General features: G+C 36.2%; 1 protein-coding gene across 2 annotated transcripts in view; it reads left to right on the top strand.

Moving 5' to 3' along the window:
- The first annotated feature begins 6,785 nt into the window (after positions 1-6,785).
- Positions 6,786-27,176, top strand: part of mast3a (microtubule associated serine/threonine kinase 3a) — a 32,424-nt gene continuing 12,033 nt past the window's right edge. Inside the window, exons 1-19 of one of the 2 annotated variants that reach the window (XM_081374411.1) lie at positions 6,786-7,382; positions 9,911-9,987; positions 10,258-10,327; positions 11,583-11,658; positions 14,173-14,327; positions 15,339-15,414; positions 15,587-15,796; positions 18,118-18,219; positions 18,598-18,730; positions 18,866-18,930; positions 20,124-20,209; positions 21,756-21,964; positions 22,087-22,225; positions 22,321-22,453; positions 23,984-24,149; positions 24,375-24,476; positions 24,764-24,886; positions 24,965-25,068; positions 25,203-25,378. In XM_081374411.1, coding sequence (XP_081230537.1) covers positions 7,300-7,382; positions 9,911-9,987; positions 10,258-10,327; positions 11,583-11,658; positions 14,173-14,327; positions 15,339-15,414; positions 15,587-15,796; positions 18,118-18,219; positions 18,598-18,730; positions 18,866-18,930; positions 20,124-20,209; positions 21,756-21,964; positions 22,087-22,225; positions 22,321-22,453; positions 23,984-24,149; positions 24,375-24,476; positions 24,764-24,886; positions 24,965-25,068; positions 25,203-25,378 — 2,285 coding nt within the window. In that variant the 5' untranslated portion in view covers positions 6,786-7,299. Of the gene's footprint in view, positions 7,383-9,910; positions 9,988-10,257; positions 10,328-11,582; positions 11,659-14,172; positions 14,328-15,338; positions 15,415-15,586; positions 15,797-18,117; positions 18,220-18,597; positions 18,731-18,865; positions 18,931-20,099; positions 20,210-21,755; positions 21,965-22,086; positions 22,226-22,320; positions 22,454-23,983; positions 24,150-24,374; positions 24,477-24,763; positions 24,887-24,964; positions 25,069-25,202; positions 25,379-27,176 lie in introns of both variants that reach the window. The other variant, XM_081374410.1, reaches the window with a different exon arrangement.

Genomic DNA, 27,176 nt, shown 5'->3' with positions numbered 1-27,176 from the left:
CCAAGAGCACCACACTGAGTAATGGAGCATTTCGATTATTTAAAACACGAAGGAAGTTTGTCATACGCATTCAATACACACCCACAATGAACTCTTAAGAACATTAAACATTAATTGCATTTATTGACCTATCTATCTATGTATAGACTGTATATATTTTACACACCACTGTTGATGTGCCACTGCAACAGGTTAAAGGGCACGTTTGAGTGTTTTGAACGTGCCTCTTTGTCAAGTTCATCCAGTTAATTTACAACTGAACTACAAAAATACACACTAACAATGAATTCCATAATTCCATAAACTACATAAGAGACCTGTCCACATTTAGATCACAGATAAACAAGCCTTTCTGTAATCTGTGATAATACATGTCAGTGAGGCTACTGTGATGACATTTTACAGCAGAATTGCATCATAAGACACCCACATTTAGGGCAGTTGTGTGTTCACAATAGTAAGGGTTAATGGGTCATTCTAGCAATGCTATTTAAAAAGTAGTAAAAATGTTTGTCTGTTCCCCTGTGGTCCATACATTATATGAGATATGAGGAGTTAAAAGTGTTTCTATCGTCGAAGATGATTGACAATTCGCATACAGTCAGGATTGGCGATATGGTTTTGTTCTGGGCAAGAGAACCTAGCATGGATAGGAGCAGCAGAACAGGGGTAAACAGAACCAAATCAACATAAATGTATTGAGGATATTATTAATGTTCAATGATTTATGTATAACATGATTCAGTATATTGGGTGCCCTCAATATAATTACATCCTTGGTGTAAAATATGATTTTATTTGCCAGCTTTCACTCAAAGCTAAACATTAACACCAGAAATTGCACTGCAAAATTGATATGCAGCTTTAGCCTACCATGCATTCATGTTTAGCCCAGCATATCAACTGTGTACCAGATATAAACATTTCTGTAAATTACCTCTGGATCTTCAGAACTTCTAAGCTAAAGTTACCCTTGAAAAATCAACCAATTAACAGCCGTGCTAATTATTCATTCATTTGACGCAACAGTACTCAGTCAAATAGCTTCACATAGTTACATTTTGGTTAAGATTTTTCTTTAAATTAATTACACCGTCTACAAAGCAGCCTAAATTAATATGAAAGACAGCACTTCGAGAAGCTACAGCACAACAACAACCTGATTCAGTCGCTACCGCCTTAATTGTACAGATTCGTGTTGTATTATTAATGTTCAATGATTTATGTATAACATGATTCAAGAAAATGAGTCTGATTCAAAGAAGAATATCAGAAGGCCAAGTCCTGACTGGACGAGAGGAGGATGGGGACAGAGGAGGGTAATTAGCTCCTGAGCAACGAGATAAAGCTGCTGATAATTCTGAATGGATTTATGTATAGAGATGCGGTGATAGGCATAGTATTCCTATAGGTAGACATGGATCAGCTGAGAGTCAGCTGATGCAAGCTTGACTGATGTGACCTGCCAGAACTGATGCTACGCCTGACAAGTGTAAAAGCAAGAGTGTCACAAATCTCCAGGATGATTAAAAAAAGAGCATCATCTAATTTTTGGTGTCAGACATAAGCTTCCTGAAGATGAATATAGATAAATGACTCCCTCTAGTGGTTACTATGCAAAATAACAAAATCTGAAAAGGGGGTGGGGGGTGGGGGTGTATAAATATATTTATATTTATAAAGTTAAAATATTAAACCGTTACATATTTTTAGAGACAGGATGGCTTGCTTTAAAAGACAATATCACTATATTAGACAATATACATTATAAAATATATTTTATATAAGTCAATACAAACTGAAAGACAATGAAAGTTACATGTAACAAAAAAACAATGAAGGTTAATAAAGAAATTATGGAAATTAAAAACCAACAACAACGGAATCACAGCAAAGTCAGAGCTCCTCTCTAAATTCTGTCACAACAAATAGGCTACCTATTATCGAACTAGAATCTACTGAAAACTAAAACTGACATAAATTTGTCATAAACAATTTCATGAATTGGGAAGGAAGCAGGGAAAATTTCAGCCTCAAAAGCTGGATATAATATAATCATTGTTGTGCTCAAACAACTCTAACAAGCACAAACGATCCTGCCTTTGTTCCAGGAACACGGTAATAGGGAAGGACAAAAAGCAGTGGACTGTAAAGGCCACACTCCCTTTGATTTACCACAGCAAGTAACTGCACAGAAAATAAATACATAAATAAATGTGCAAATTTATGGTTCATTTAAAAAATTCATGGTTCATTTAAAAAAGCACACAAAATGTGACCTCAAGCATTTGAATATTAAAAACAACCAAGAATTAACATTGTAAGTTCCTTTAAATACCATTTAAAGATTGTGTTCTGTGCATAAAAGGAGAGCAGACAGCCTCGGCAAAGAGTGACTCATGCAGTGTTGTGATGTTTTTCAATCAATGTTCCATTGTTACATCAAAGCATCGTGGTGCCACTTGGAGACAGACAATAATCAGCCAAGAGACAACATCCCACATGACTGACAGTGCCAGGCTACCTGCCCAAATTATTCCAGCATGCTTCTGAAAATGTCAATACCGGAAAGTTTCATCGGCAAACAGAGCTGAATTTTTCATAAATCAAAGGTCTTTTATATTTAGCAAAAGACAAAGAATACTTGCATGACAGAGGGGGTCATGCATCAGTATATTGGGTGCCCTCAATATAATTACATCCTTGGTGTAAAATATGATTTTATTTGCCAGCTTTCACTCAAAGCTAAACATTAACACCAGAAATTGCACTGCAAAATTGATATGCAGCTTTAGCCTACCATGCATTCATGTTTAGCCCAGCATATCAACTGTGTACCAGATATAAACATTTCTGTAAATTACCTCTGGATCTTCAGAACTTCTAAGCTAAAGTTACCCTTGAAAAATCAACCAATTAACAGCCGTGCTAATTATTCATTCATTTGACGCAACAGTACTCAGTCAAATAGCTTCACATAGTTACATTTTGGTTAAGATTTTTCTTTAAATTAATTACACCGTCTACAAAGCAGCCTAAATTAATATGAAAGACAGCACTTCGAGAAGCTACAGCACAACAACAACCTGATTCAGTCGCTACCGCCTTAATTGTACAGATTCGTGTTTTGATTGGTTCCTCGCAGACTCTCTCATCCTCTAGTCAGGTGACAGAGTGCTGCTCGTGCTCGCTTTTTTTAGGGATGGACTGGGTGACTTAGAGATATCACGAGTAAAAGACATTTATCCCTACGGGATAGGTTAAATTAACGATAGGAAACCTACCACATATAATGGATGAGCCAAATATACTGAGGCGGCGTGGTCTCCAGGTAAAGTGCATGAGTGATAACATACCGTAGTAGACTATTATTTTAATATATGAGGATATAGGCTGTATCTCTATTTAACAACACAAATCCAGTGGTTTATTAGTATCAGTATGTTTTGTTATATTTTTGTAAAGTGAACGGTGCATCTTAGTTGCAACCACTTATTCATTTCACACGTTTAGCAATCCGTTTGTTTGTATACATTGAACAGAATCTCGTAGTGTTTGAAATGGGTTGATTTGACGTGGCGAGTGTTGGAAATAAACGGTTTTTGGATTAAATACTTGGTAAGTATGCATCATGAATAGAATATATGTATTTATAATCGCGACATTTTATGCACGTTTCGGTTTTTACAAAACCAATGAAGTCGACACGTTACATCAGCAGTTACCATGGTGATTACTGCATTTGTTATGCTTCGATCTGTTTATGATGGAAAGACCTGCCTTTGCGCTCTTGAATCTGTCTAAAAAAATCTCTTTTTTTTTTTTTTATTATTATTATTTTTTTTAAGGTGTGTTGTGCTATATTTGCCTGATAATCTGAACGACAGTAAAAATGAGACCGGGGGGTGAACGAAAATATATTTTGTTTTAAAGTCTGTTACAGTTTTTTAAGCTATGTGTCCAAAACTGTGATATAGCCATGTCCCCATGTTTGAGAGCAACAAATTACATAATTTAGAAATCTTCAATTTACCCCTAATCCATGGTACACAAAACTGTAAACATATGAAATATTTTAATTATATATATATATATATATATATATATATATATATATATATATATATATATATATATATATACACTATTATGAAAGCAAATAACATTTGATGCCAGACATGAAAGTTTTTTTATTCTTTTTTTATCTCATTATTGTTTTTGGTCCTAATCCTTTATATTTCAAACTTCTTGACCTCAGGTGGAGGTAATTTCGTATATTTACGCCATAATTACATTCTATTAAGTATTTATTATGGAAAGCACATATTCTCTTTCTCCCACTCAAACGCACACATACAGTTTGGACACACACTCGCACTCAATTTGTTGCTCTGATGATTTTATTAGTAAAATAGTTTAGCAGCTAGTCTACTTGAAATTTTTCACTAGCGAGGTAATAACGGCGCTGTTCTTTGAGCAGATAAACTTACAGCTGTTGACAAACACTGTTGAGAGACACACAGATTCAGGTAGGCTAATTCATACGCTTGCTTAATCTCTGTCTCTCTCTCTGTCTCTATCTCTCTTTGTCGCTGTCTTTGTCTCTCTCTCTCTCTCTCTCTCTAATAACTGCATTAATAACTGCGTTAGTCTGCTATCAGTGGCTCAAGCCTCCGTTACTAGCGCTAAAATTACATTTTGTAATTAGCAACGGAGGCTTGGAATGAGATGAAAAATAATGCACAGCCGAGGTGTCTTCTCTGCTAGGCCGCATCACCGTGTGCATTATTTTTCTAATAATTCAACGGAAGAGTTTGAATTCATTTAAACTTGAATTCAGTGCACTTCTGCTGAGCTTTACTTTGGCAGAGACCATGAGTACTGTGAAAGATAAAAAGATATATTGTTTATTTTTTAAGAAAGAGTAGCTTATTTCTTAGTTCATAAAAAGCTCATACATCCTTGAGGAAAGGCACAAAACTATTGGAGAATAAACAAGACAACCTTTGTTATTGGTCATTTACAAGACACTCATTCAAAGCGACAAAGTACACTACATTGACAGTCCCCTTGGACACGACAGCCCAGTAAAACAATAAATGAGCTGACACAAACATCTCCCACTTCTGAGGGCTGACAAATTTATATCCAAAAGCAGAAGAGTAGTTGTCCATAAGGCTGAGCTTTGGATCTCAATAATGTATTTATTAATGGTATAGTCATTCCACCATCACAAATGATTTTAGGGAAATGTTTTTTGCATTGTTTGTAATGGAGCTGAAGAAGAAAGCAAGGGACTGGCTCCATGTAAGCACTTGAGCTTTTTAAGAGAAACTTTTGTACCATGCATAAACTGAACTCTTTTATGAGTTTTAGGATTATACACTCCAACCTTGCAACTAATGAAGTATTAATTTGGCCTCATACATCCTGATTATCTTCAGATGTCCATCCAAATATTCAGTGGCATTGAGCCTACTGACAGTGATTCTCCAGCCAAAAAGGGACAATGAGACATTGAGTAGCTTCAGTTTTCAGATTTTGCCAGTAACTTGGCTATTACCAAGAAATTTTGTGAGGTCTTAGCATCATTTTATTACAATAATTATGATTTAAGACCTTGAAGTTGTATAAGCATTAAATCAAGAGTCAGTGAGTCATTTGCTCTATATACAATTTTTTTTTTAATTTATTAGCTGTGTAACATTTATGTGGGCTGCCGTTTTTAAGGCTGTTAAACTCTGTAAACGTGAATACTTTCCCTCTATAAGACAAATCTTGAATCTCCCTCAGTGTTGAGCTCTAAGTGGACTGGAGAATTTGTTTCTGGTTTAAAAGTTGCGCTAAGTATTAAACAAGGCAATGTCACAAAGATCAGTGGTTTAGTGTTTAAAATTCATTAAATGACTATTGTTGTGTATGATCATATTTGATTCTTTTGAAATCCAAGGCTCTTCTTACTCATGCTTTGTATTTTCATTAAATCCAATACATTAAAACATACTTGGTTGATGCTTTGCTAAAAAAAAAGAAAAAAGGGTGGCAGGCCATTGGTTTCTGCAACAGTGTATTATAGGCTATGTTGTACATGACCTATAGGCTATAACACAATATTTCTTTCTTTCCAGAAGGAACTAAGCCTTCCACGCAGAGGAAATATGTGAGTATAGTCTTCTTACTCTAATATAAAATGTTGTCACTGTCATAGCTTTCAGTAACGACATTTCTAGTAGCCTAATATAAAAAAAAAAATCCAAAAATCTGCATTGAAAATGAAAATAAAACAAGTTTTTCAGTCCCATGGAGAGCAAATGAAAATCACATTTTTTGTGTAACTAATATATTATATCATAATTCAAAAAAAATATATCAAACCTATTACATTTCTAGTATCTATATTGTATTTTACAACAAAACAATGTGTAGTCAAAATATATAAGGGCAGTGAGGTCAAATGTTGTGGTTTTAAGCATTATTATTAATTTGTCAGAAACAAATGGAAATGAGTTAATTATTTATCTGTCTGGAACATCTTAAAGATGCACTCAATATTTTTGGGATTTCTTATGTATTAGATAGCCTAGTTATTTACTATTTAATGTATTTAACAAATGTGTATTAACATTCATACAGAGTTATAAGAAGAAATTCATTGGCATGAATGAATTTACAACCGTGACGCTAATATGAATATAGTCTTAAAGCCATGTCCGAGGAGGGCGTTTCTTTAGAGAGTTTGGGAGTGTTTTCATTACTATATCCTCAAGATTAGTAGCCTATTACTCGGGCTTACCAGTATGGGACACTCTATGCATGTAAAGTGAAAGAAGGCGGGTTCAGTGTCCCGGCGCGGTGACGTTCAAACCCACCATGACCCCTTCTTTCAGTCAGAGTCTATGACAACTTCCTCCACTCCGCACACCCGCATTTCTTTTATTGTTTCCCTAAACTTGCAATCTCTTCAGTTGTGTTGCTATACCTTTAAACCAGCGAGGAGCACCCGTTTCGCAGTGACAGGGCTCGAGTATAACCAGGCGATGGCATTTTCCAAACCCATGTGGCATTGTGTCACTTGTGAGAAAATAACGCGATGATGGCATCGTCGCTGCTGTTCCTTAGGCGCTTTCTGTGACTGTCTACTCCCCCGCATTGAATGCAATGGATTCTGTGTCGACATGAAGTTCGTCTGGGAATCATATTAGACCTCACTGCGTTTACTCGTCGCAATGCTGCGGTGCGGTGTACCATCGATGAGGATTTGATTACTGTGGGCAGAACGAAGACGAATACACCGACATCATGTCTGATCGGAATTACTGGACGGTGTGTCCGAGTTATAAAAGTCAGTTCGTTTCTGGAGGCTTAGTCAAACGACCCAAAAGGTAACGACGAATTTAAGCATATTACTGTATATTTCCATTGCGATTATTTAATAATCGACAAGGTTGGTCCGCAAAACTTGGTCTAACTTGAAAAAAATTCCACAAGCGCTACCGCGAGCAATGTGCTTGATAAAGTAGATCGAGAAATAACTACTGTAATGTTAGACAATATATGTCTCGATCTCGTTGTGGACAGCATACACACTGTTTTTCCACCCAGTCCGTTTTTGTTTCCGATAGTAAACGTGGCCCATGTTCGGCTGAGCGTCTGCTGCTCATTGTCCTGTTGGCGGTGGATGGTCATATTCTGTTTTCTAGTCTTCACATAATGTTTATACAGTTTAACCGGCTGTATGTTGGGTCTGTGATGACTGTGTCATTGTTATGTCGGTTTGACGCCTTTGTCAACAAAGTATAGTTAGTGTACGCAATAGTAGGCTATAATCTGTCGCCAAAAGTTATACGAGCGTTGAGGTTAATTAAGGCGGTTTTTAATGTTTATTTTTTCTTATTATAAGTCTTAAGCATTATATTTTGCTGTAACGTTTTGTGAGGAAAAAGTGTAAGAAGCATTTAAAAAATGTTTATCTGTTGAACTGCAACATTTTAGGTGCAAATGTTTGCTAATTAAAAAGTTGTACACATTAAAAAATAAGTAATGCTTTAAAAACGTCTCATTAAACTGATGTAAGTTATGCTCATATGAGATGAATACTCCAATAATTTCAGTCTTGTAGATAAGTGTTTTATTATGTTTATATCTACATAGAGAGGGTCGCCCTCTCATGGGTGCTGCCATTTTGATGTCACATGACCAGCCTTGTTTTTCATTTGAGTGGGTAACTACTAGAGATGCACCAATGTATCGTCTGCCGATATTTATTGGCCTAATTTTGATCAACTTAAAACCATCGGCATTTCAGCTATAGCACGAAAAAGGCAGATAGATGGTTTTGATTAATTAACTGCATGAAGGCACTGAGTTAAATGTCTAGCATAATTCAATGTTTTTCTCTGGGTGAAACAAAACAAAATGAAACCTATACAAAATACAGCAGGGCTCAACAATATGGCCCAGGGCCAGCGTGAATGACGCTCGGGACAATTGATGGTACTGTCACTAGCTAGGCTATGTTTCCATCACCCTGTTTTTATGCGCATTTTGAAGTATTGCATCAGAAACGAGTGATGGATACGGCAAAAAAAAAAAAAAAAATCCCTTAATTCGCAAAAAAGTTTTACGGTCACTTGAGGTGGTTTTTGACTTGTGAGAAAAATAGTTCATGTGAATAATTGGAGATTGAAACGCATTTGCTGAATAAATTCTGACGTAGCGAACATTGAGGGTGTAACGGTACACAAAGCTGACGGTTCGGTATGTACCTCGGTTTTGACGTCACGGTTCGGTACACAAGGGGGGGGGGGGAAACTAAACATACATTTTTTTCTTATTTACCATTAAAACAGTGATTGAGTGATTACACAAGAGATACGTTTCAGTAAGTTGTACTGTAGGCTATGTTTCAACATTCAGATGTTCATTCATATTTATTAGGATGAGATGATCGCGTTCACTCGTGCTGCTGCTTACACTGAGGCATCTATATAGTGATCTGTCACGCCACATTAAAGAGCGTCAAAACGTCAAAAATCTTTACTCCCCTAGCGAACATTAAACCCACGTGACTAATCGGCTGTTTCCACTGATGGTGTTTTATTTACTGTTGGTTACTAGGTTACTAATACAACTGTCATCCACTCGAACAACTTAATGAAAATGCAACAAATTTTTTCATAAGTATCTTTGTTATGTTGTATTATGTTGTCCTGTTGAATGTTAAATTGATCCTATCCTTGTTCAATGAAGATGATTTGATGATGCGGCAATAAACTAGCTAGTATACCTTAATGCATGCGTTTTTGAACTTTGCTAATTATAAACATGATAAAAACAGCAATCCATTTTAATGACAAGTTATAGCCGGTTTTGGTTTTGGAATCGGAATCGGCCAAAAAAAATTATATGGGTGCATCCCTAGTAACAACTTGTAAAAGCTGCAGTGCCGCAAAATGCCTCCATTCAACAAACAGTTATTAAAAATAATAATTATAGAGGAATAGAACATAAAACCTCATGCATCCAGGCCAATAGGTGACACTGTAAATTCCAAAACCACTGGTACTATTGCACTGTTGGGATGAATAAGAGCCAGCAGAACAAAACTTTACTGAATTCACCTTTAAATTCAAAGCCTTTTTCAAAGGCAATTTAATGGCCTTGTAATACAAACAATCTACATTTCTAATCAATTTATACAGGCCTGTTAGTGTTAACAGAAACCAAAAACCAAAAACAACCAACTCAGTGTGGATTTAGGTTCACCAGCTCTAAGGAAGGGTTTTAGTAAACCCAAGTTGGGTTCCAGTACCAAGGACATTAACAGAGCATCCCTATAGATGGCTTTAATTGGGGTTGTGAAAACAGAGTATTTTTGCCTTTAACAAGAACAAGAGTTTTCTCTCCACAGTAACCGGAACAAGAGGAAGAGTCTGGCTCCCTCACCTACTCTATCAAGACCGCTCTCACCCCTTCCTTTCCCAACTGGTAGCTATAATTACTTTGTTTTGCTTCTCTCCCAATTAAGATAATGATAGATGTGTGATTTACACTGTGCCTGATTATAAACACCAGGTAGTGTAACATGCTTGGACATCTAGCCCACTGTTTGAATATGCCAATGGCCAATGCCAGTAACACTCTGTCAACAAAGCCTCTTAGAGGAGCGCCACTCAGTACACAACCACTTTGGCATCCAATGACAGTGTAAACCAACCATAATGTGCGTGTTGCTCATGGAATGTGCATTTTCTACAGGCAGCAGTCCGCTGGACAGTCCCAGAAATGTCTCCAGCAGTCCTTCGGTCAATTTCCCGTTCATACGGAGGTGAGAGCTGAGCAGAATAAGGCTGCACACTACAAACATGTCCAAATGTATACACATTAGTAATTTATGTTATATCTTGTCTGTCCTTTCATAATGGCAGTGTATAAAAGCAAGACATAAGTGTGGAAAAATGTCTAGCTGGCAAACAATAAGATTGAGCGTTCACTGCAGCTGCCCTTAAGGCTGTGTCAGGGATGGGAAGCTTGGCATTTGTCACAGCAATTATAGTGAAGTCAGCGTGTAGCCTCATTACTTTACACTGCCGTGATTATGTACTGAGGCTCCATCCACTTTTATTAATGCTTGCTTAAAATGATGTGACCCTACCAGCCTCCTTGTACAGCTCAATGAAGATTGAATGAGTTAAATTTTTTGTTTGTGTCCTTAATGTACCCTAAAAGCATACATCTATTTGTAGATAAATTATATGACTGGGTAGAGGATGTTCAAGATCTTAAAATAAGTGAAATGTGTTCTAGTTTTTTATTTATTTTATTTATTTATTTAATTAGAATTATTCTAGTATTACTGTCAAAGACACAAGCTTTATCATATAATAGCATTTTAAATGTTTCAGACAAGCATGTAAATATGTCTGCTATATACAATACTGTTTAAAAGTATAGGGTCAGTAAGATCATTTTAAAATAAGAAACCAATACATTTATTAAGCAAGGATGAATTAATGTGATCAAAAGTAACCGTAAAGACATTTATAATGTTACAAAAGATTTCTATTTAAAATAAAGGCTGTTTTTTTTTTACTTTTGATTCATCAAAGAAAGAATCCTGTATGTATCTCATTTTCTACAAAATATTAAGTAATTCAATGTTTCTTGAGCACCAAATCAGCAAATTAGAATGATTTCTGAAGGATCATTTGACATTGAAGCTTGGAGTAATGATGCTGAAAATTCAGCTTTGCCATCAGAGGAATAAATTACATTTTAAAATATATTCAAATAGAAAAGTTTTTTTAAAATGGTAAATAATAGTATTTCAGAATAGTACTGTTTTTACTGCCTTGGTGAGCATAAGAGACTTCTTTCAAAAACATTAAAACAGTCTTGCGACCCCAAAACAAAATGGTAATCTATATATATAAAGGAGTACACTGTCATTTGTTGATGGTTGAGGATACTCTCTTGTTGTGCAGCCATTAAAATAACCAGCTCTTTGATCCATATCAAATATCTGAATGGAGACTCCTTACCTGCATATAAAATTGTCTTCTTGTATCTCTGCCCTATTTCAGACCGGACACACGAAGGTGGTCTGTGGCGTCTGTCTCGTCTGGATATGGAACCAATCCACCCAGTTCTGCTGTTTCAGTGAGTGGGTCCCTCTCTTATTCTAAAAAAAACCTCTTTGTTTTCCTTTTCTTTAGCCATCAATCCATTTCATCCGCTGTGTTTTTCTGTATATATAGCTGTATATATATTCTGTGTATATGTATATATATATATATATATATATATATATATATATATATATATATATATATATATATATATATAATTGTTATCTATACACTATTTGTTTTTGCTTTTGGAGTGCAATTTATTGGCAGTACAAGTGCAGAGTCTGCAGACAGTTGGAAAAGAGACTAACAAGTACACAGCATGCTAGATTTTCTCATTAATATTGATTAACTTGACAGTGTTAAAGTATTCATGGTCCCCACAGCCACCTTAAAATATCAGGAAATGGAAAACTTGTGATTTCCACGCTTTAAAAAAAAACCACGGAAAAAGCTGGGGAATTTCTATACTATTTCCTCATGCTCTAAAAAGTTTTTTGGCTAGATCGGGATTCTTAAACTTTTGGGGGCAGAAGATTTTCCAGGGACTTCACTCGTGTCCCAATATCCATGTTTGGAATACCGGCACAGCCTACATATTGTACAACAGACAATTTAAATTGAGGCAAATAAATTTTGATGATGAATAGACTATAGCTGCGTTTCCGTTGCCGATTTGCGCAAAACTTTTGCAATATTTTCTAAATTTCGATGAAAAACTATTGCGAAATGACGGTGTTTCCATTAACTGTTGTTATGCGACTAAAACGTCATTTTTTCCTCTCACGACAAGTCATTACAAAAATTATGGCAACGGATGTAGGTATAGGTTTATGTTTATCCCAGCCACCACACTAGTCATTATTTTTAATGGAAGGAGACGTAGGCCTAGGCGTGTTATCCAAGCATTAATGGCAAGGAAAGCCCTTATACTTATGAGCGGTGCGTATGAGGTGTATCTCATTAGAATCCAGTATTCCTGTAAATCTTTTGTCTTTTTATAAGTTTAATTATAAACTCTGTCTCGTTTTCTGTCCAAACATTTCGCGTCATCTTTAAAAAATGATCCTTTTTCGAATTCCCTGAAAAACCACATCATGCGAGCGTAAAATTTTTTTGCGATATATGGGAGTTTTTGCGAAATTGACGTGTTTCCATTGGCCGTATTTTCAATTTGCGCAATTTGAAGGGTAATGGAAACGCGACTTATGTCCAGTTAGCAATGCTAGAACTGATAAGTTGTGTGTGTGTGTGTGTGTGTGTGTGTGTGTGTGTGTGTGTGTGTGTGTGTGTGTGTGTGTGTGTGTGTGTGTGTGTGTGTGCGCGCTTGAGGCACTGGCGTGGATTTTTTTCCTTATAGCAGTGGAAACAACTTAAAATACTGTAAAGGGTCTATTTTTGTGTACATTCAAAATAACAACAAAACATTTTGCTTTTGTAAAATAAACAAAACAAACAGGTTGCACTTTCGTTTGTCTCGGTCTCCTTGAACTTTTTTTCTGGAGCACGTCACAAAACAATATACGTCTATAAAAAAACCTTTAAGTGTCTACATTTTGCTTATTTGACGCTATAAGCATAATATAATTCACTTTGGAATTTAATTTGCCGCACATTTCAGGTGATAACATTTTTTACTTGTAGTCCAGAAAATACGATATAGCAAATTATTTTGCACACCCCCTGGCTATTGGTTGCGAACCCCACTTTGAGAACCCCTGTGCTAGATATTGCTTTCTATTAAATTAATTGTTGAAATCATAGTAGTAATCGGTATCTTTTATATCCTTTGTCATTTTGGGTAATTCTCAGTATACAGTTCATATTGTAAATTAATTTGTAGATCTATTTTCAAGGAAATCATTTCTTTCCTTCTCTGAATTTGAATTTTTAAATGGCCATTCATGGCTCATGCGATGAGGTCAGCCTTGTTCAACAATGTCCTATTGAGGCAGTGTCAGTGAAGACTTTATTCAGAGGGAAGCTGTGAAGCTTCTCTGGTTTCCTCCTTCGAGCACTGGTCCTGTCATGTGTTCCTCTGCTCATTCTCCTTCCCTGAGATTTCAGTTTACGCTTAGTCTTGAATTACCGTCTGTACCACAGACTACTGCAAACCAGAGTGGAAAGTGTCCCGTCCTATAGTTGTCTTGCATAATTGCACAGTATAATAAGCAGCTTTAGATTGTCAGATGCTCACTATTTGTGTTTCATGTAATCTGAGCATATGTGCCCCACCTTGCTATGCAAGTGTGTCGTGTGTTCATTGCTCAACAACTGTTAAATTTGTACACATCCAGGGCTCGACATTAACGCTTGTCTGGGAAAAGTGGATTTTTTTGAAGGGACAAGTACTTGACCGGACCGGACAAGCAGCCTGATTAGAACGGCAATAACAAAAAATGACAGATTTACTTGTCATGAAAAGGCTTAATGTCGAGCCCTGACATCCATAATGTTAGGGTGACACAACAGGCACATGTAAATGTGATTTTGTTGTCTGAATCTTGCTGCGTTTCTGTCTCTCTCTCTCTTTCTTCTGCACTAGTCTTCCTCCTCCTCTCAGGAGCTCCTGCACCAGCTGCCCTCTCAGCCAACCCCAGATGACCTCCATCGCCTCTTCAAACATTTCAGGAGTTCAGAGAGTGTGACAGATGAGGATGGACAGCCCTCTCCCTTCCGTGCTCGCTCACGAAGTCTTAGGTCTCTGCTTGTTGTAGAGATAAAACAGGATCGAGAGAAATTCAATATATAAATGAAATGCAACATTTTCATAGAGAGAAAGCAATTCTGTTAGCTCGTGACACATGTTTGCTTGCATTGAAAATGTGAAATCCCATTTGTAACTTCTCAAACCAAATGAATAAGAATAAAGTATTAGTTTGGCTTGTATGTGCCTGGGCAGGGGAAAAGTTAGCAAACACCATATTTTAATTAGCTAATCCTTAAAAATCTGCTTAGTGCAACAATCTATACAGATTTGAGGTTTATACAATTATGATGATTTATTACTCTGGCAAGTTTGTCCTAAACTGTAAGAAATTAAGAAATATGACCCAACTAAAATTACACTACTTTAATGAATTTACTTTAGTAAATCTTTATCTTTCATTTACTCACCATGATATACTTCCAACCCTATATAATTTACAGTATTTTGAGGAACACAATTTTAGGGGAAAGTTTGGAAGACATTTAATTGTCATGTAATTATAATGAAGCTTTCAAGTTTCAAAAAAAAGGGCAAAAGCACCATAAAGCGTTATTTTAGTATTATTTTTTATACTATTATAATATTTATTAATATTTTGAATTAGCTTGAATTTTTATATTTTCTGTTTTCATTTCATTTGAGTTTTTATCAGTTTTTTTCCATTATATTTAGTTTTTTTACATTTCAGCTTTAGTAATTTTTGTACTTCAGCTTAAACTTATTTTAGTCAGTTATTTTCATTGAAGTTTTTTTAAGCTTAATGTTTTCATCTAATATTTATATTTTATTTCAGTTTTGTTTCCAATTACTGAAAAGTCATACAGGGAACATTTATGATTATTTTATGATGCTTTTGTATACGTCTTTTAAGCTGAAAAACTTCATACGGCATTCAGTGTAATTTCACAGAAAAAAGCTTGTTGAGTAAATAATGCCAGAATTTTCATTGTGAAGTAAACTATTGCTTTAATGTTATTTGTTTGTGCAAAATTGTCTTGTAGTCCTGGACGGACATGTGGCTCCTTTGATAACGAGATTGTGATGATGAATCACGTCTACAAAGAACGGTTTCCAAAGGTAATTGAGCTCTGACATTTAAATTTTGTTTATCATCATAGACGTGGACGCCACGTCATGTCATCACATTTTGTTTGCTTTGTTTAAATTGTGGCTGTGGAAAAATTGATGGTCTGGTCTGTCTAAACAAAACAAATGACAATTGTCACCTACAATTTTATCACTCTTCCAGGCCACGGCTCAGATGGAGGGGCGTTTGCTGGCAGTGATTGCAGACTATTGCCCAGACAGCGCTCCCGCTCTTGCTGATGGAGTGCTGGGCTTCATTCAACACCAGCTGGTCGAGCTCGTCCGAGACTGTCTGGAGAAGTCCAGAAAGGGGCTCATCACATCCGGCTACTTTGTGGAACTTCAGGAAAAATTAGAAAATTTTCTACATGAGGTAGAAAACATGCCACATTTATTGTTATGTTGATATTTGTATCTAGAAAAAAAAAGTCGTTTGCATAGATCCATAGTTTACAATGTCATCAAAAGACCAGAATCTCAGCACTCCATATTAGTATCAATACTTGTAAAATTTCACAATTCTTGAATACTTTACGCTAAGTATTAATGTAAATAATTATATTAATAGTAATTATATTAAAACAATGCAGTACGCTACCAGTCATATCTTTGCAGTTGGTAAGATTTTTTTTTTTTGAAAATTAATATTTTTATTCCGCAAGGACACATTTCATTGATTGAAACTGACAGTAAAGACATTTTTAATGTAAGATCCTAAAAAAAATCATAGAACAATAATATTAAGCATCTCAACTGTTTTTAGCTCTGATAATAATAAATGATCAATTTATAAATTTCGTCTTTTGCTCACAGAGTTATCTTAAGGACCCCGGAGACTTCAAATATACAGCACTGCAGTGTTATTTTAGTATTATTTTTTATACTATTATAGTATTTATTAATATTTTGAATTAGCTTTATATTTTCTGTTTTCATTTCAATTTGAGTTTTTATCAGTTTTTTCAATTTATATTTAGCTTTTTTACATTTCAGCTTTAGTAATTTTTGTACTTCAGCTTAAACTTATTTTTAGTCAGTTATTTTCATTTAAGTTTTTTTTTAAGCGTAATGTTTTCATCTAATATTTATATTTTATTTCAGTTTTATTTCCAATTACTGAAAATGATTTTAATAGTTTTAGTTATCAATAACAACACTAGTATGCATTATAACATAAATTATACAAAAGTAATAATTTTCAATAAAACTGCTAAAATTATTGACAGTACTGAAATGCATTACATTCACAGTGATTTGATGGTGGTAAAGTTGGGCAGCATCAAAGCATTTCTTTAAAGTTAATTGTGTGTTACAGCTATTGAAGTTTTCAATCCAAAAGCAACGAAAGTGTTTTTTTCTTCAGTCAGTGTTGTTGTTTGATCAATATTAGCAGTATTAGGCTGCTTTTAAACTGCAGGGCCTAATGCATAGATTTTGAGACTATTGAAATATAATTTTTTTTATTTGCCCTGGCTGTTTACAATGCACTTAGGCCAAACTGACTGTGCTTATGTTAAGACCTTACCAAGACTGGCCTTTTGACCATGGAAGTGCTTTTCACACGCTCCCTTCACAGAGTGCACACATATCATGCATGCGTTCAAAAGCAGTTTCCTTTCTGTACTCCATATGACTTGTTTTTAGTATCGACACACATTTGACATCCTTAGTTTGCATTTGTTCATACTGAGAGGTTTAATCCTCTCTTTTCAACCATCAGCTGAATCAGTTAAACTGCTGCAGCCCATCTTCTTTATAAGAGAGGCATTATTACTAAATGATCACTGACTGAGAGCCTCATGGCTTTAGACATAAGACCCCTGAAGTCCTGAGTAATTCTTTTAATAAGCACGGTTCCTGTCATGCTTCTTCTGAAAATGACATTTAGTGAACTGCTGTACTGAAGCACTGTGGTCTTTTCCTTTGTGGAGATGAATCTGTGTTGCATCTACACAGGCACATGTTTGTGTGTGTTTGTTTTAAAATAAACTCGCTTCTTTCATTCCTCATACCAAGCTGCTGTTGTCATGTGCAGTTTTTCTGGAAAGACATGAAGAGAGCAGCAGTATTGCAATGCACAGTAGTCATCTGCAGCGTCTGTGTGCTCAAGCAGCAATGTCGACACTGAGGAGGGAAGGGTGGTTAATTAGGGCAAGTGAGAGACGGTTTTGTCTCCCCGAGGAGCTTTTGCTTCATGCTTCTGAAGTCATGAAAAGCAAATGAAGGAAAGAGGCTGATCAAATTAAGCAAGGGGAAACAGGTCGCGGTGCAGTTTCCAAGTTGCTTGCTTATGGTTGATTTTGGTTTAAATATTTTAAATGTATGAAACGTTCTATGGAAAAGTAAAAATATTTTTTTTATTTTGGGTTCCACAGAAAAAAAATGCTGTCATACGGGTTTGGAATGACATGAGGGTAAATTAATAATGACAAAGATATTATTTTTGGGTGAACTAACCCTTTAAACGACTTATGTTAAATGTCATTGGGAGACTATTTTTATGGTCTTTTTCCATTATTACTTCTCTCTGTCCTCTCACAGTCAATTAGGTGGCTCATTTCTGTAACCTTTACCATTTTGAGAATTTGCTTCATGTTGACGTCTATCAAATGTCATGCAAAAATGTAGGTTGTTTTGTTTTGCGCTCGCAAAGTTAATTTGCATTGGCCCTGTATGTGTTCTTTTTACCCATAGGCATATGATCGGTCTGAGAGTGAGGAAGTGACTGTTATTGCCAAACTTGTGAAGAAGATTCTCATCATTATTTCCAGGCCAGCAAGACTTCTGGAATGTCTGGTAAAATTATGATAAACACTGATTCTTTTTTTATTTTGGGTTTTTAATTCATGGTTCTGAACTGCCTACGACAGTGACTCACTTAATTGAAATGCTTTTAAAAATAATTTAAAAATCCCAATTTTATTAAATAAATGGTAATTTTGCAATTAACCTCTTTATGTTTTTTCTTTAATAATGATAAAAATTGCTCACATCATTGGGGTCTCTGGGAGCATAATCTCAGCAGAATGTGAAGGTTTAAATTGATTTTTTTCCGCCGAAAACCGGCTGCGCCCTAGTAATCTACCGTTTCTAATTAATTACTGTGTGAAGACTGGGACTCATTCTGATGCCATTTATATAATGCTTACTTACAATTTTTCTATTAACCAACAGGAGTTTGATCCTGAGGAGTTTTATCAACGTCTTGAAGTTGCCGAAGGCCATGCAAAAGTTGACCAGGGGATCAAGACTGACATCCCCCGATACATCATCAGCCAACTGGGTCTCACTCGAGACCCCCTGGAGGGTATAATTATGATTTATCTAGCACCCCACCCTTAAATTATATGTTTTTGTCTATGTTGTAAAAGGTAATTAAAATATAGCTTTAGGCAAACAAGTGATTGATTTATTTGTTTCTTCTTCTTGTCTGTGGGTTCAGATATGGTGCAGCGTGAGCATAATAACTCAGGCGGCCCAAGCAGAGAACTGGATGACACTGCAGAGGTAAGAAAATAAACCAATAGGCTTGACATAAAATCTTAAAGTGGCTCACTGTTTCTCTACACTGCTGGAGGTCTCATACCTTCCTTTCCAAGAGGTCTAGTCTCTAAATTTCATTCCTAACCATGATCCAAACAATCATAACTACAAGTCAAACTTATGTACAGTTGTGAAATGAAATAACCAATGTACATTGCAGAAATATTGGTGCAACTTCATGTAGTAATGACCAGTAATCATGTAGTAATCAAATCAGGCCATTTGATTTTCTCTCAGTTACACTTTTTTTTGCTAATGTCATCATATGAATAAGTCTGGCATCAAAACAACTTCTTAATGCAACACTTGAGTTATAAAAAGTCTCACAACAGCAATACATTATAATTGAGATTAGATGAGTCAAATTTAAAGTGGTAAATTATAATATGTGCTACCATTCAAAAGTTTGGGGTTATTTTACTTATGCTTACCAAGACTGCATTTATTTGATCAAAAATACAGTGAAACAGTAATATTGTGAAATATTATTTCTATTCAAAATAACCATTTTTTTATGTTGATCTATTTTAAAATGCATTTTATTCCTGTGATGGCAAAGCTTAATTTTCAGCATCATTATTACAGTCTTCAGTGTCACATGATCCTTCAGAAATCAATCTAATATGCTGATTTGATGCTCAAGAAACATTTCTTATTATCATTAATGTTGAACACATTTGTGCTGCTTAACCCTCTGGGGTCTGAGGTGTTTTCTGGCCCTGGAGGTGTTCTGACATGCTCTGACATTTGTGCTTGTTTCTGTTACTTGTGACATTTTCATGGCTAAAGTCTGATTACACTGTATTAAGCACAAACTCTGCTACAATAATATGTGAGCAGCATGTATGTAAAAGTTTGTATACATACATATATTTCTACTTGTGGAAACTGTGATGCATAACCCCCCCACCCAAACTTTGGAATTGTAGTGTACACTACATTTATATATTTCTTCAAATTTCAGAGTTAAGAATAAGATGGCTTAACTTTTACTTGTGGGGGGAAAGCCCAGCAGTTTAAGATACTGTCAACTTTAAGAAACAGAGAAATAATTAGTGGATCTAGACCATCGCCTGCTAACTTGTGACTTATGACTTTGAATCAAATAGATGTTGTATTGTTCTGTTCTTCAGAGGTTTCTGTGTTTTGTGCCCCAGAATCGTCCTGGAACCACGACACCTCGAAGAAAACCTCTGGAAAGAGATTTTGAGACCATAAAGCTCATTAGCAATGGGGCTTATGGGTGAGCTCACATTTATTGCTATTTTCTTTAAATAAGGAATTGTCTGTTTTATAGTCACAAGAATTTAGGCCACCAGTTGACTAAAGGCTGGAATACACTACACAATCTAGATTGGTTTGCCTAGACTTTCGCCCAGATTTGCAGTCTGGACGAGTCAAAACTAGTTGCCAAAAGTCAAGAACAAGGATGATGAATCAGTCTCTCTTAATCTTTCCGCGAGCCTACTCTGCTCTGATTGGCAAGACGGGCCCAGTCTGTTGTGATTGGTCTACCATTCACAGCACACGTTGGAAACAAAACGCCCATTACAATAAACTTCAGCTCCAAGGAGGTTTTCTAAAGCTCAGCGATTGTACTAAACACTGTAAAGACATTAACGATGACGTCGATTTTACCGTATCAATCCAAGCGCGAGTCCGATGATGAAACATTGGAAGAACTAGTTATTGAACCCAAACCTCCATCGCAAGGACGACTTGAGCAGGAGCATTAATAGACACAGTTTTAGGTAATTGTGGCCCACAGCTGATTAGCATAACTATTTCAGAAAGACAGCAATAACGTGGGTTAGCTGGAAACTTACACTATACAAAACACAAAACTAAGTATTTTGAACACACGGTAGAAAATATATACATCAATAATTAATTATTCATACTTACAGGCTGTGATTCTTAGGAACAAGCTGATCAAATCAAACTGGGTTCTGACCCATCTTTCACGAGCAAGCGTTTTGCAAATCCCAAATTTGCATTGCATGAAAGGGAATTTTCGAAAAACTATAATGGGGCACTTTAAATGTGTTGAGATTTTAAGGGTGTTCACACTTGTTTGGTCCTGACCAAAAAAAAACCCCATTCATTCATGGTCTTCAAAGCGTTAACAATGGCATTTTTATCACCAAACCTGAAGGCATAGGGATACTTTCACAACCTGATTGGTCGGCTTTTATGATGTATTGCCTATTTTGAGACGTAACTTACCAAACATCCAAAACAATGCTGTGTGCTAGGCTAAATGCCATCGTTTTATGTGCGTAGCCTGCATATGATGGTATTTTGAACAGCTGAGAACTCGTGAAGAGCTTATAAAATGTGTAAAAGAGTCAAAACAGTGGCAGGAATCCCTCCGTCACACAAACGATCTGCTGCGAGGAAACGCAGTTTCTGATGCCTGTACCGAACTGTGATGGCAACACAGTTCGGTATCTTCGGTATCAGAGTCTCATCTTCCTGTTTTTGGTTTGTTTACATGTCTTTGGTCTGTGTTGCATATATATATTTTGAACCGCACCAGATTTCAATTGGAAGCGAACCGAGACCCATCTTTTCAGCGGTCTCGGTCCTCTTGTTTGTGTGCACCAGGGTTTGGATGGCAGCGTTTACACTAATTTAAATGAACCTGCATTAATGTGGTAGGCAATCACACCAGGGTTTGGTTAATCAAACTAAACATGCCAAGTGTAAACACACTAAATGTTGTGTAGTGTGTTCCAGCCTTAATAATATCAATCAGCCTTGATCCTGATTTGAGCATTGAATCGCAGGGCTGTGTACCTGGTAAGGCACCGTGGGACACGGCAGAGGTTTGCCATGAAGAAGATCAACCGGCAGAACTTGATCCTGAGGAACCAGATCCAGCAGGTGTTTGTGGAGCGTGACATTCTGACATTTGCAGAGAATCCTTTTGTGGTCAGCATGTTTTGCTCTTTTGAGACAAGACGGCACCTCTGCATGGTCATGGAGTATGTGGAGGGTGAGTCAGAGGAGTGATGCATTGTTTTTCTTGGTCTAATCTTATGACACATATATGCATCATTTCTTGTGTACTATCTGATTCTGCAGCTGTAATGTTTTAATATGAAATTCTCTTTGCAGGTGGAGACTGTGCAAATTTGCTGAAGAATATGGGTCCCTTGCCAGTGGACATGACCAGAATGTACTTTGCAGAGACAGTTCTGGCACTAGAGTATCTTCATAATTATGGCATTGTGCACAGGGATCTCAAACCTGACAAGTAAGAGCTACTCTGAATCTGATGCAATCCTGCAGTTACGCATGACTCCACATCCTGAGAATATTGCTTTCACAGTGTTTGTTTCCTGTCTTCAGCCTACTCATTACATCAATGGGGCACATTAAACTGACTGACTTTGGTTTGTCTAAAATCGGTTTAATGAACATGACCACAAACCTGTATGAGGAGCACATGGAGAAAGACACAAGAGAGTTCATTGATAAACAGGTCGGTCTACCCATACATGCAGTTTTTAAGATTTACTAGTTTTAAGTGTTCACATTAAAAGGCTAGTTTTGTCTTCATTTGTTTGAGTAATTTCTACCCCATATTTTTTTTTTTTTTCCATAAAACAAAACTTCCATTCAGCAAAATGTCCAAGCAACTATTTTATTTTACTTTAATTGACTGCCAAATCAAATTGGGGAAAAACAGCTGTAAAAAAGGCTGAAATTACTTTAAAAAGAGGGAATAATGGCATTTTCAAATTTTATTTTATATAATTTTTTTACTGCCAAGTTCCAGAAAGGACAAAACAGCATTTTAAAGGGGTGGTTGATTATGATTTCACTTTTTTAACTTTAGTTAGTGTGTAATGTTGCTGTTTGAGAATAAACAACATCTGCAAAGTTACAATGCTCAAAGTTCAAAGCAAAGGGAGATATTTGCTTGTAAAGAAATGTTTTTTTAAGGACTACAACAAACGTCTGGTAGGGACCATCATTAACCCTAAAATTTACATGAACCCCGCCCCCGGAATGCAATTTATAGATTATCAAGTCAGAATATGCTAATCAATGACTAGAAGATAACTACACATAAGCTACATAAATTCATCAACTAACCATTCAGAAACGTCCTGTTGAATTCTACATGTTGTCACTTCTTCTTGAGACTCTCCATCTTTGTCTGAATCTGATTTGAACATAAAAGTTTTTGAAAATTTCAGTGCATGTCTGTGTGAGTGCAAGCTGTTGAAGCTCCGCCCTCTGTGCTGGTAGCAGCAGCTCATTTGCATTTAAAGGGACACACACAAAAAATGGTGTGTTTTTGCTCACCCTCATCTGGGGTATTTTGAGCTAAAACTTCACATACACACTCTGGGGACATCAAAGACTTATTTTACATCTTGTGAAAAGGGCATTATATACCACCCCTTTAAAATGAGATTTGAGTTAAGTGGAATGGAAGATTTTGAACAAGTAATGTCTTAGATTAGTTACTGATTTTTATTTTATTTTTCATTCCAGAAAGGACAAAACAGCAATATACATTTCTGTTTTTGTTTCAAATTTCATTTGATAGCTTTGTGTTGGAAACAGAATTTGTGTGAAATTTAAGTCATTCAATTTTTGTAATCTTTCCTATTGCTGTATTTCTCAAATTTAATTTGTGGCCAAGTATATTTAAGTTTGCAATGTTCTGATCGCTCACAAGATGCAACATAACCTCTCATGTCAAGTTTAAATATAAAATGAGATTTTCAAGTTGTGTGATGAAGACGACAATTTTGAGTGAATTATAAACTTAAATTATTGATGTTTTTTCACGCCAACTATTCAATGGCTTCAGAAGACTTGACACGTTTGACATTTGACTTTTATGGTATTTTTTTTTTACTGTAATGGTACCAGTGAATATTACCATTCCCTTTTGATACATGATAGAGGATTGCTTAGACATTCTCCTTTTCCAATCTCATTTTGTGTTTCATGGCAGATAGAAATGATGACAATATTTTCCTCTGATGTTTTCTAGGTCTGTGGCACTCCAGAGTACATTGCACCAGAGGTGATCCTGAGGCAAGGTTATGGGAAACCTGTGGATTGGTGGGCCATGGGCATTATCCTGTATGAGTTCCTGGTGGGTTGTGTGCCATTCTTTGGAGACACACCAGAAGAGCTCTTTGGCCAGGTGGTCAGTGGTAAGGATAAATCCCTAACCCTGCGTATTAAATTATAATTGATAAGATTTCTGCCTGGTGGATGATTAAATGAGTGGGAAAAAGCTCCCATCTAGGAATCAAAATATCCTAAGAACTTGTGGGAGTGTGGGCATTTTTGACTTGGGACAGTACGTAAAGTAACCTCCTTGCAGTCCTTTAGTTAATGGTGTGTGTGTGTGTGTCCTTATCTCTGTCACTGCATAGATGAAATCGAGTGGCCAGAGGGTGATGATACATTACCTGCTGAGTCTCAAGACCTAATCACAAAACTGCTGAGACAAAGTCCCTTGGAGCGCTTGGGAACAGGTTGGTGTTTTGCCTGTTTAGCCCTGATAAATGCCTGTTAATCAGTGTTATTTTGATATTATTTATATACTATTATAGTACTTATTTATATTTTAAATTTTATTTAATTTTTATATTTTCAGTTTTTATTTTAATTCTATTTTAGTTTTTGTTGTTATGTGCTTTTGTAATTTTTTAATAGTTCTTACATTTTTTTTTTTTTTTTCACTTTAACAACACTGCTGTTAATAAAAATTAAAAAGTTGCCATAATGTAGCCAGCATTGAATCGTGTGGTATGACCTACAGGAGGTGCAGGAGAGGTCAAACATCACGTCTTCTTCCGTGGTCTGGACTGGAGTGGACTGCTAAGACAAAAAGCTGAGTTTATTCCACAGCTTGAAACTGAAGACGACACAAGCTACTTCGACAGTAGGTGGCTCCCTTGCTCTTTTATGACATCTGCTGTAGTGTAGATGCAACTTAAGTTTCTATTAATCTGCTGTCCAGCACGCTCTGACCGTTACCAACACTCTGAGGAGGACGATGAGACAAACGATGATGAATCTTATCAGGATATCAAGTTCTCTTCCTGCTCGCATCGCTTCAGCAAGGTGAAATAACTGAATGTGCACAACATTGTCTTTAAGTGAGGCCTATCAGTCAGTTATATTTTGTTCTCATGGCAGACTGAGACATTTAACACATTAAGGAGTAGATTATGACTTGTTTTTGTCATGTGAACTAGGTGTACAGTAGCTCTGAGCAGCTGGCTTCTCCTTCTAACTTGAGCCTGTCCTCCTCTGAGCGGAGCTGCAGTGAGGAGAAGGAGGACCGGTGGGATGGTCATTCATTGCTGTCTCCAGTAGAAACCCCCAGACAGCTTGCAAATAGCGACAGGAAGCAGGATGCCCTCAGGTGGAGGTGAGCACAAGGCTGTGTATGGAATAGGTTACTGACACACGACATTCTATGTCTCCAGTATATATTGTTTGTATGTTGCAGACATATTGGGTATGCATAGAGTTCCTGAAAAAGCTTGCAAGGAATGCTATAATACTAACAATGCAATGCACTCTACTTTAGGTTCATTAATCACAATGGAATTAGAAAATCAAATAATTATAACCACAAATTAAAATTAAAAATATATTTTTTTAATTATTTCTCGACAGAACTGAATCAAAAATGCAAAATAAGTTTTAATCTACAAATTGATGACTGAACTTCACATGTAACATGTGATGTGATGAACAGAGTTGTTATCGTTAACTAAAACAATTAAAAAAAATGTTTTGTTAATTAAAATAAAGCTGAAATAAAATATTAATAGTAGATTTTTAGATTTACTATACTAAACTAAACAAAAAATAAGAAAAGTGACATTTGGCAACTAACTGAAATAAGATTAAGATGAAGCACTAAAATAAATAACTTAAAAAGAATTTTTTTTATGTATAGATTTCTTTAAAAAAATAAAATAACTAAAAGAAATGACAAAACCACAGTAACAAAAATTTAAACTAAAATCAATGTGAAAATAAAAATCTAATTCAAAATATTAGTAAAATGTATAACAACTGGTGATGATAATGTAGTATACTACTATCTGGGAAAAAAAAAAAAAAAAAAAAAATATATATATATATATATATATATATATATATATATATATATATATACAGTGAGGAAAATAAGTATTTGAACACCCTGCTATTTTGCAAGTTCTCCCACTTGGAAATCATGGAGGTGTCTGAAATTGGCATCGTAGGTGCATGTCCACTGTGAGAGACATAATCTAAAAAAAAAAATCCAGAAATCACAATGTATGATTTTTTTAACTATTTATTTGTATGATACAGCTGATATCAGCTAGAATTCTGACCCTCAAAGACCTGTTAGTCTGCCTTTAAAATGTCCACCTCCACTCCATTTATTATCCTAAATTAGATGCACCTGTTTGAGGTCGTTAGCTGCATAAAGACACCTGTCCACCCCATACAATCAGTAAGAATCCAACTACTAACATGGCCAAGACCAAAGAGCTGTCCAAAGACACTAGAGACAAAATTGTACACCTCCACAAGGCTGGAAAGGGCTACGGGGAAATTGCCAAGCAGCTTGGTGAAAAAAGGTCCACTGTTGGAGCAATCATTAGAAAATGGAAGAAGCTAAACATGACTGTCAATCTCCCTCGGACTGGGGCTCCATGCAAGATCTTACCTCGTGGGGTCTCAATGATCCTAAGAAAGGTGAGAAATCAGCCCAGAACTACACGGGAGGAGCTGGTCAATGACCTGAAAAGAGCTGGGACCACCGTTTCCAAGGTTACTGTTGGTAATACACTAAGACGTCATGGTTTGAAATCATGCATGGCACGGAAGGTTCCCCTGCTTAAACCAGCACATGTCAAGGCCCGTCTTAAGTTTGCCAATGACCATTTGGATCATTAAGGAGAGGATGACCGGGGCCATGTATTGCGAGATTTTGGGGAACAACCTCCTTCCCTCAGTTAGAGCATTGAAGATGGGTTGAGGCTGGGTCTTCCAACATGACAATGACCCGAAGCACACAGCCAGGATAACCAAGGAGTGGCTCTGTAAGAAGCATATCAAGGTTCTGGCGTGGCCTAGCCAGTCTCCAGACCTAAACCCAATAGAGAATCTTTGGAGGGAGCTCAAACTCCGTGTTTCTCAGCGACAGCCCAGAAACCTGACTGATC

This window comes from Scardinius erythrophthalmus (assembly GCF_964197995.2).
Source record: "Scardinius erythrophthalmus genome assembly, chromosome: 9".
Lineage (NCBI taxonomy): Eukaryota > Metazoa > Chordata > Actinopteri > Cypriniformes > Leuciscidae > Scardinius > Scardinius erythrophthalmus.
The sequence above is the reverse complement of the archived record's forward strand: the minus strand, read 5'-3'. Positions and strand labels throughout refer to the sequence as shown.